The 10962-nt window shown below is 40.5% G+C and overlaps 1 protein-coding gene across 14 annotated transcripts in view; it reads left to right on the plus strand.

Annotated features, from left to right (window-relative positions):
- The window catches only part of LOC101862049 (carbohydrate deacetylase), a 31346-nt gene that overhangs the window by 1224 nt on the left and 19160 nt on the right, over positions 1-10962 (plus strand). For 3 of the 14 annotated variants that reach the window (XM_035970886.1, XM_035970887.1, XM_013084997.2), the window contains exon 1: positions 454-542. The exons of 7 other annotated variants lie outside the window; for them this stretch is intronic. In XM_035970886.1, coding sequence (XP_035826779.1) covers positions 477-542 — 66 coding nt within the window. In that variant the 5' untranslated portion in view covers positions 454-476. Of the gene's footprint in view, positions 1-453; positions 543-9833; positions 9853-10287; positions 10450-10962 lie in introns of those variants that run through there. 4 more of the 14 variants (XM_013084996.2, XM_005102655.3, XM_005102648.3 and 1 more) reach the window with 4 other exon arrangements.

Below are 10962 nucleotides of genomic sequence, written 5' to 3' on the forward strand. Positions count from 1 at the left end.
ATAATAAGTATTATTATTATTATTATTATTATTATTATTATAATAAATTGCATTTGTATAGCGTATATCCCCGCTCAACAGCAGGCTCTATGCGCTTTACACTATATTAGTGTTAAAACATGCGATTACTCGATCATTTCGATTTCAGTTCGGGCGCTCTCTAATAATCTAATCTGTCTTTCTCCGTCACCCATGTGTTCAAGTTTTCGTCGATCTAGGTACCTGGACTTAGGGACGTTCTGGGATTCAATATATTTTTGTCCCTGTCGGTCAATATCAGTCATATGAAGGAAAGTTCAAAACTGAGTTATAATTATTTTTTAAAAACCTATCATCTATTTCCCTACAATATAAAACAAGAATGAAGTAAGAATGACAATATTTTACGAAAATACAGAACTTTTAATTGTGCGAAGTGAGGAAACACAAAAAAGGAGAAAATGGCCTCCGAAGTTGAGCAAAATGTTTCCATAGCAATGGGGGTCTTAGAATTGAGATGGAGACTTGAAATTTGGCCGTTATCTTTTCTATGCCGCTACAAGGTAACATACAAAAGTAGAAAACTATTCATTTACAGAGAGAAAAATTATGGGCCAAACAAAGTTTTAACGAGACTGGACTTCATGTCAAATGCAACAAAATATTAGTGTTATACTATGTTACCAACAGGGGCAGCTCGTGGGTCTAAAAAGTGGGCGTGCAAAATGAAGCTATCTTAGGCTGAAGATAATCAAGGGCAGAGTAAATGGGATGGTGTATAATTTTAAGATCTTTGGGTTGGTGAAGGAAGACCTTGTGCTTTTATTTTCATTCTTTTTACTTGTGGCTTTGACTTCTAGAACTAAATCTGTTTGTTAGTTAAACGTCAATTTCATTCTTCCTGCATTAGAACTGAACACTCAAGTGATACCTTTCACCACTCCACTACAAAACCGTTCAAAAGCACAACTCATAGGACGACGACTTAAGTATGTCACGTTCACCTCCCTCAGGTTCACGGTCACAAAGTCACTTAAAATAGCGACAAGACAATGAACCAATCACAATTCACTTGAGCACTCCGCTGGATTGCTCCGGGGCCCACTTAATTTTGGCATGGAATAGTGCACAGTCTATGGCGTTTATTTTTAGATTTCCTATAACTGTGGGCTATGTTTCGGCGCTATTCGGCAGGAGCACATTGAGATGTGCCGTCTTATTAATATTAGTGTACCGCCAAACTCTCTAACAAGTGTCGTCATCGCTTGGGTCATCCCAAAGAGCGATTTATAGGTCAGGTTTCCACTGTTGACTATCCTGTTATGTTTCGATACAGCGCATAAACTTAGGCATGGCATAGTAGATGTTTTACGGCGCTATAGAAAAGAAATGACAGTTACCGCGTCAGCGAGGGCCTTGTTTTGATATAATATTTGACTAGTATTTGTTTCTGGCGTCTTTTATTTTATTATTGTGGGTGCTTTTCGTCATAGAACATTAAAACATTTTGGGCGGCACTGCACGACCGTGCTTTATGGACGAACCGCGCCTGGTTACCAGACACTAAATTTTCAAAGTAGCTGTATGTCAAATTCATCTGTTTCATATGAAAGGCCTGTGTCTCCTGATAATTTGAGTACCATACTTTTACCTCCCTGTCAATGTGTAAGAGAATGGCAGCTGTTTCAATTTAACTTATTAATATAATATTGCTGAAGTCGTTAAGTGGTTACAACCCTATGTTTGACAGATAGTAAAAGAGTACCATGAAGTGCTCTAAACATATCTACATTAAAAGAGTACAATCGCTGTAACCAGGGGCGGCTCGTGGGGCTAAAAAGTGGGCGTGCACAATAATAATTAAGCTATCGCTTGCTGAAGATAGTCAAGGGCATAGTTAATGAAACGGTGTATAATTTTAGGATCTTTGGGTTGGTGAGGGAGGGCCTCGTGGTTTTATTTTCATTCTTTTTACTTGTTGCTTTGATTCCTCGTACTAAATTTGCTTGTTAGCTAAACATCAATTTTGTTCTTCCTGTATTGGAACTGAACAGTTAAGTACATGTAATAACTTTCACTACTCCACTACAAAACCATTCAAAGGCACCACTCATACCTCCCTCAGGTTCACGGCTACAGAGTCACTTAAAATAGTGGCACGACAAACAATGAACCAATCACAATTCACTTGAGCACTCCGCTGGATTGCTCCGGGGCTCACACAATACTGGCAAAGAAGAGCGTAGGGTCTATCGTGTTTATTTTTAGACTGCCTACTGTGGGCTATGTTTCGACACTATTCGGCAGGAGTACATTTGAGATGTGCCGGCTTATTAATATTAATGTACCGCCAAACTCGCTACGAGTGTCGTCATCGCTTGGGTTATCCGCAAGAGCGATTTATAGGTCTGGTTACACTGTTGAATATCTTTATTTGTTTGGCTAAAGCGCGTAAACTTTGGAATGGCATAGTAGACAGGGGCGAAGCGTCCATATAATCAAATAATCACTGCTTCCCTTCCTAATTTTGAAACATTGTCGCTGTCATTTTCATCCATAAACGTAAACCTCTTAAATTAAATGTCAAAAGACGTTCGTAATCAACAATGAACAGTATGCCTAACATTCAAAACGGTTTCACGGCCACATAAATAGCCTCCTCACCCCTCTCGGGCCACTCCATAAGCAGTCGCAAGCTTTGATTAAGTAAGCTTAAAGTGAGGCTGGAAGAGTCTACCAATTCAGTTGAAGGAAACATGTGCATAGCAGTCTAAGCTGTTTCATTGCCACATATACCCTGTTCACCCCTTTGGGGTCACAGTTATAATCAATCTCAAGCCCTGATTAGGTAAGCTAACTAACACTGGTCGAGTCAACCTCACAAATGTGAGGGGAACTAACTCCTAACAATCTCTTCACTGTTGCAAGTGCTTGCTTTTTTCCTCGACTTTTTACCGTCCTATAATCAGATCGTGACCTCGATTATGACACCAGCTCCTGGCCGCGAAAGGCTAACAAAAACAGCCAAATGTTAAATTTAAAAAATGATAATTGTCATGTTCTACCAAAGAGTTAGACTCACTGGTAGATCTATAACATATAGATCTAGCACTGACATCTCTGCTTCTTTGCTTTGTGTTTATGTATTCACATCTAAAGTTAAATTTAATTTTAGTTGGAACTGATATTTAATAAGATACTTTCCCGATTATTTTGGCGGTTGAACATACAATATGAATTCCGGATTTGTTTTCATTCACAACACAGAGTCGCCGCCTCGAGTAAGATTCTTGTGTCATATCTACAGGCCATATCTGATCCCGTTTCACTTTGATTACCCTGTCAAACAAGTCAGCCTTCGCCCCTGATAGTAGATGTTTTACGGCGCTATAAACATAGAAATAAGTTATGGCGCCAGTAAGGACCTTTGTTTTGATATAATATTTGGCTTGTATTTGTTTCTGGCTTCTTTTATTTTATTATTGTGGGTGTTTTACGTAATAGAACATTCAAAAATTTTGGGCGGCACTGCACGACCGTGCTCTATGGACGGACCGCGCCTGGCTGTAACATAGAAATGAAGCCTAATATTATTCATGACTCTGAGATCATTACAAATCAGTATTTTATTGCCTCAAACACGATAATCTGTCGTTATTTCAATAAAAACACCGAGAATTGTCTTGGCCGGCGTTGCACCAGCCTTCGCGGCGAGCTAGCCGGCTGAATACTGTAGTATACTGAGTGCTCCCGGTTGTTTCGCAGAAGGATTCATGCAAAATAATTGAAAGCCAACGACTTTATTCTAATAGAAAAAGGACTGTTCTTTCTATTGGTACCTTTTTTCTGCCGGTATTTAACAGATTTCATGTTAAAAATGATGTTTGAAGACTTAAACCCTTTTTTCAAGGTTTTCTATCTAAAGTAAACGCCAAAGGCAAAAAATAATAACCACGGGAAACCACGCTCAAAGCTGTATAGTTCTCCGCCAATGAAAAGACGGTATTTAATCATCAATCTTTCTGCAAAGCATTCGAATGCATGGGTGTCAATTTTGAACCGGAGGACCTCGCATACCGACAGCGAGGGGCTTCCCTTTCCACGGCGATTCTCCAGCTTCAAATACCCGGATATACAAACAACTTACACTATTATAGCGAAGATAATCTAAACTTTTTCAAAGTGTTCAGCTTTTGGTGTTTTTTAGCTAAAGAGCAAAGAAACAAAAATCTGAATTAGAACAGATCTAGATCTACTCCCATTTCACCGAAACCACGCGTTCGAAAGGCCGTGAGTCGGCTTTCGTACCGTGTTTACGCTACCTGATTATACGTTTGCAATAGCACCATAAACACACGAGAGCACACACACACTCACACACACACACACACACACACACACACACACACGCACGCACACACACACACACACACACACACACACACACACACACACACACATACTCACACTCACACATACACACACACACACACACACAAACACACCAACACACATACAATGGAACTCGGATTCAACGAGCTCAGATTCAACGACAACTCGAATTCAACGAGATGAGATAGATTCCCCGTTTTTTTTCTTCTTTAAAATCAAATAAAAATAAACCGGATTCAACGAGCACTTAAAAATCAGCGAGCTCGGATTCAACGAGGTCGCTTCCAGGGTGAACAGCTCCCATAGACGTGGCTTCGCTCATTTTTCTCCGAGAACGAACTTTATCTACCGTATTCTCGGAAACCATCCATTGTACCTGCATCGTGAACCATTATATTTATTCCCTTAGCCGATTGCATGCGACCAATGAGCGGCCTTTTTTAATACCAACACATGCGTTGTTGGCACGCGCACGTGTCTACTCTTGCGTGTGTCGGGGTCGGATGGCAGCCTGCACACGTGTGACTGTGTGCGTGTCAGGGGGCACCAGCGGTCCGGGGATACAAACGCGTCACGGTTTGTTTTTTTTCCATTCGGCTACTGATCATTATTACAATGATAGGCTAGTCTTGACGTAGATCTACGTAATGAATTATGAGCTGGTCTATGGAATCACAAGTTGCCGTATGCTTGGCTCCACACAGCAACACCACTTTTTGGTAAACATTCAAGATGACACAGGCATGTGCACTTGAACGAACCGCTCTCTCTCTCTTTTTTTACACAGCTCATAATATACACTGGCATTTCAGGCATTACTTGTGACTTCTCTTTATACATTACTTGCTCAGTGCCTGTAATTATCAACACAGAACCTCGTGTTTGCTATAACGAACACTCGGATTCAACGAGATTTTAAGTCAGGCCCGGCGACCTCGTTGAATCCGAGTTCCACTGTACACCCACGTGCACATAGACCGCCTCGGTAGCCTCTTGATAAGGAGTCCGCGCTGAGAGATCTACAGGAAGGTTAATTAATCTTTTAAAAGCTCTAAAACACAATAAAAACGAATTACTAAAGTCAACCCAAGTGTAAAACTGAAAGATCAACAGATGATAGCAGCTAGCAAGGCCCATACGCACAGTCAGCTGTTTACGGAAACAAGCTGGAAGTGAGCTAGAAGTTACCGTATTTGTTCCGTTTTACCAATCAGAGTTGTTTAAATTTCAGACCATTCATGCTGGAAAAAGGGTCAAAATCTAAAAATAGATGCGAATGAAGAACATTGAAGCAAAGATTTTCCACTAGTGGAGAATCTTTGGTTGAAGCAAAGGTGGCCAAGAGGTAATGATTCTTAAAATAATCTCACAGCTACACAATAGCAAGGTCCAAATTCCTTAATTTTATCTCGTCACCCAAGCTCACAACAAACCATACACACCTCCAAAATAAATTAAAATAAAATATTTATAGTCGATTACAGTTGTTTATTTTTATCTTAAATGAAGCAGAAAACATCAAACTTTCAATATAATATATATTTTTTTAAAAACCCCAAAATTTAATGGAAAGTCACTTTTTTGCCTTTCGAGGCTCGTAGCTGATAATAGAACAGTGTGTCTTACGACTGATATTGAGCGGGGCAGACATATTATAGAGATCTAATTGTAGCAGAACCTGCATGCTGTGTCTGTTATCTTGTTTTAAGTACAATACAGTGGAATCCTGTTATAACGAGAGGGAGGGGACCGGGGCCAAATGTCCGTTATAGCAGGATTCTCGCTATAAGGGATCCAGTAATAAATTCAAGGTAAAGTAGGTCCAATCTATGATTTTGTGGTTCTGTTTATCTTCTTTTGATATCTCCCCTTATGATGATTTGATTTCAACATGACCTTTAGGTCTTACTTGATCAAAAATCGAATCATATCAGGTTTCTTTCTCTAGTGCTAGATCTTGCAATGTTGACTGACAGCTCGGCGTTGGCGATCAGAAAGAAAAGGCGCTGGGCTAGGGCTGGATCCTGCTCGTCAAATTTGAGAGTGGCGATTCGCGATTCAGTCGGCTTCAATGAATCGCGAGTACGCGAGCGCTGGTGAAGCTGTGGCGGAACACTGACTGAAACGGAACAGTGTCATATCAACGCCTCTTGGCGAGCACGAGTCCCACTCTTGTTGTTCCGCCATCCTCTCCGCCCCACACCTCTTGTTGCGCTGCTCTATCAACTGACCTCAATTAGTGGCCCCCATAAATCCCCCCCCCCCCAACCCCATGATTCGCTAAAACCGGAGATGACTAGATGTCTCCGCTAAAACAATGGCTCCATAAAATTCCTTCCGTCTATTGGTTGGACCCCGTTCATTTTGTTTTAATAGGGGGGTTGGACTATACCATCTTTTGTAAAATAAGGGGAGCCATACTAAGTGTTACGTTCCGTTCTTGCGCTCGTGACTCGACTCAGCAGTAGGTTAAACCATCCACAAGGTGGTGACAGCGACAGGGGAGTGAATCGGGAATCGTTTGGCGATTAGCGATACTGTTCCGCGTTCCGCTGAGGTGAATCGTGAATCGCGTTCCACAGGGAAGAGTGGCGATTCAGTTCCGTTTTCGCGCTCGTGACCCAGCCCTACTCTGGGTTAACTCGCCCGCTGTATTTTCCCCCACCTCACCACACCCTGCGGCACATTCCGTCAGCTTGCGCACGTCACTAATTCGCTCCACCCATCACATTGCTGTGACCTCTCCATCCCCACATTGGAGAAGTGAAAGGCATGGTAGGCCTCTATAATCTAAACTAGGCTTACACTGGCCTATCATGCGATGCGTTCTGCTTGTCTGCGCATGCCACACCCTCCCTACTCAGTCGCTCCGACCTTCATTGTTGACACACATTGGCTCTCCCACTCTTTGTTTCGCTAGATCACCAACAAGTTTCTCAACTGGCAAGGTTTTTTAAATTATGTATAATTGGCCTATGCACTGTGCACAGCAGCAGCAATATTCCGCTATAACCGACTCGCATGTTTGTCTGATAGCGCTGTAGCAGTTTTTTATTTACAAAGGTAAAAAAGGGGAAAAAACGGGGTTTTAGAATAATGCCTTTATAACAGACTTCTCGTTATTTCCGGACTCGTTTTAAGTGGACTCCACTGTACGTAAAAAACATGTATACCGTATTAATAATCAAGCCCCCGCCCACTCGGGTTTCTTTGAGAGCCATCGGCCTAGACTTCATTGTTCTCGATCTTTTCCTTCCATGAAATTCAAAGTCCTATAAAAACCAAGCTTCAATTGTTGCTTCATATTTTCACGACCTCTGTCTGCATAGGCTTTGACTGGGTAGGTGCCATGCTGCTCAAAACAAAAAAGGCGCCAACATGCCTTCCCCTATTGAATTTCCACTTGCGATATCGCACACTTCGTCCCGCTGCATTTATTGCAGCCTAAAGGTGACAATCCATATGTGCGGTACGGCAGCGGCACGGCAGCGAGACGATAAAAATCGCTCCAACAGAAATATCAATGCACAGAATTCTGTGTATCAATGTCTGAATCCATAGGCAAGTGTGGGACGGAAGCGGTACGGCAGCGGTACGGTAGCGGGACGATAAAAATTGCACCCAGGAGCGATTCTGCCGCTGCCGCTGCCGCAGCTCTGCCGCAGACAAAAATATGAATGTGGCGGAATAGGGTTGACTGTGAAGAATCTCTGTGTGATGCAGTCAATTCATTTGACACGGGAAACTTGCTGAAACCATTGCACCCCTGTGTCGTCGTTCATCCACCCGTTTTCTTGATATTCCCAAATGGTGCCTTCTGGGCTGTCCTGAATGGCAAAGGAATGGATGGACCTGTACGTTATGCTAGTGACAAAAGATCAAGATAATTGCAACTTTACAATACTGGCGAAGTTCTTTCTTATTATTAACCAGGAGCCAAATCATCAGCAGTATTCGTTCTTGTTTCATTAACCGAGACAGTTTTGACCAGGGTTGGGTTGATTTAAATCAGTTGATTTTTTAAATTTAAATCAACTTGATTTAAAAAAATTAAAATCAGTGATTTAAATCACTTTTTAAAAAATCTCTTTTTATTCAGTTTTTACATATTTCAACATTCAGAATTCCCTTCCTTGGTTTCATAAAACAGATATAAGGTTAAGTAGACAAATATAATCATGTTTAGAAGTCTGTTTTCCCTCCTTTCACTGTAAAATAATACAGTATTCAATTTACTTTTTTTCTTCCATAATTGAAATCAGATCTGGGTTGATTTAAATCAGTTGATTTTTTTTATATTTCAATCAACTTGATTTTTAAAATAAAAATCAGTGATTTAAATCACTTTTTAACAAATGTATTCAGTTTTTACATATTTGAACATTCAGAATTCCTTTCCTTGGTTTTATTAAACATAAGGTTTAGTAGACTAATATAATCATGCTTAAAAGTCTGCCCCCCCCCCCCCCTGTCACTGTAAAATAATAGAGTATTCAATTGACTTTTTTTTCATAATTGAAATCAGGGTTGGGTTGATTTAAATCAGTTGATTAAACATTTTTTTTTAATCAACGTGATTTTAAAAATAAAACTCAGTGATTTAAATCACTTTTAAAAATGTATTCTGTTTTTACATCTTTAAATATTCAGAATTCCTTTCCTTGGTTTTATAAAACAGTATATAAGGTTTAGTAGACTAATAAAATCATGCTTATAAGTCTGCTTTCCCCCCTGTCACTGTAAAATAATACAACATTCAATTTACTTTTTTTAAATTATTGAAATTAACATTTTCTTTTTCTTTTTAGACAAACACAGGCGCGTGCACACACACACACACACACACACACACTGTAATAAAATGCAAGTTTATCTATGCATAATTACCCACCCCCCTTCCTTTTAGACTGACATTTTCTTATATATATATATATATATATATATATATATATATGTATATATATATATATATATATTTATATATATTTATATATACTATTATATAGCAGATTAAGGCTTTCTTTTGCGGTTGCTTAAATTAATCATTAGTAAAAATAAAGACAATGCATTTTGCACTAAAAGAACATACTTTTAGCAAACAAACATCCCAAACTGTGTCGACATAAAAAAAAAAAAATCTGATTTAAATTTAAAAAATCATGATATAAATTTTTAAAAATCGATTTTTTTTATTTTTATGAAAAAAATCAAAAAAATCACCAACCCTGGTTTTGACTGGGTAGGTGCCATGCTGCTCAAAACAAAAAAGGCGCCAACATGCCTTCCCCTATTGAATTTGCCACTTGCGATATCGCACACTTCGTACCGCTGCCTTTCCGCTGTCGCACATATGGAGTTAATGTGACTTGCGGTACCTCATATATCGTCCCGCTGCTGTGCCGTTGCCGCTGTCGTCCCGCACATATGGATTGCTACCTTAAGGGCGAAACATAGAGAACGTCGATTTCGGAGACGGACTCAGTAAGTGCCGATAGGTATTAAAATACGAAGTGGCTAGCCGTACTTAAGTGACTGGCTGCGATTTCACCTTTGCCCCTCGGATCGCTATCGCTATCCGATAATCCTGATTATGTATCTCGCGCGAGGTGGGATGAATGTGGCACAGAGGGCAGTGGTGGTACACCTAGGCCTAGTGAGCTGTACCGTGACTGCCGTCTAAATTAAGTTTTCCTTTCCCATTCGACCAAAGATGACCAAAGATACTCCACTACTTTGACACAAAACGAAACAATCAAACAAAAACTAGATCTTCTACCATTACCATGGCGGGGCAGCGCACTCTTTTGCGCGACCACTACTTTCGAAAGGGGGGGGGGGGGGGGGGGCGATTTTTAGCCGCTTTAGTTTCGGCGTTCTCTCTGTTATCATCTAAGTCGTGTCGTGTGCGCGTACTGTTAGCTAGCTCCAATGGCGCGCCCGAAAAATCTAGAGTAGGACCGGAAATATGTTGTGGTGGACGATCTAAGATTCTCGGACACAAAATTTGTGCCTAGAATAATATCTCCCTGACCCTCACTCGGAAAAGAGAGGCCAGGCACAGCCTTTTGATAAAATACGGTAGGCTAACTTCTTCAGAATGGGTCATTTTAACAATTGTGTCTTTCCGGATAACCTAGACTGCAAGTCTAGCCGTACTTAGATCTAGGTTTGGCCCTATCGACTCAAGCCTGTTAAGTACACAGGTCTCATTAGATCTAGATCTAGTAATTATTCAGGTTCAAATACATGCAAGTCAGTAAGGCACCTTTTTGTTTTGTCTGAAATACAAATACTTTAGGCATTGCAAACTAAATATTTCATTTACAATTTAGCCATCAATATTAAGTACGGCTAGCCTGACAGTCTAGCCGTCCTTAAGTACGGCTAGCCTGGCTGTCTACCCGTACTTAAGTACGGCTAGACAGCCTGGCTGTCTACCTGTACTTAAGTACGGCTAGACTGCCAGTCTAGCCGTACTTATCTTAGGCCCTATTAACATTAGAAAACAGGAGGTTTAAAATACATGCACTGTCATTTAAGCACCTGGTTTCGTCTCAAATACAAATACTTTAGGTACTGCACACTAAAAAA

This window comes from Aplysia californica, unplaced genomic scaffold (assembly GCF_000002075.1).
Source record: "Aplysia californica isolate F4 #8 unplaced genomic scaffold, AplCal3.0 scaffold00333, whole genome shotgun sequence".
In the NCBI taxonomy this organism is placed as follows: domain Eukaryota; kingdom Metazoa; phylum Mollusca; class Gastropoda; order Aplysiida; family Aplysiidae; genus Aplysia; species Aplysia californica.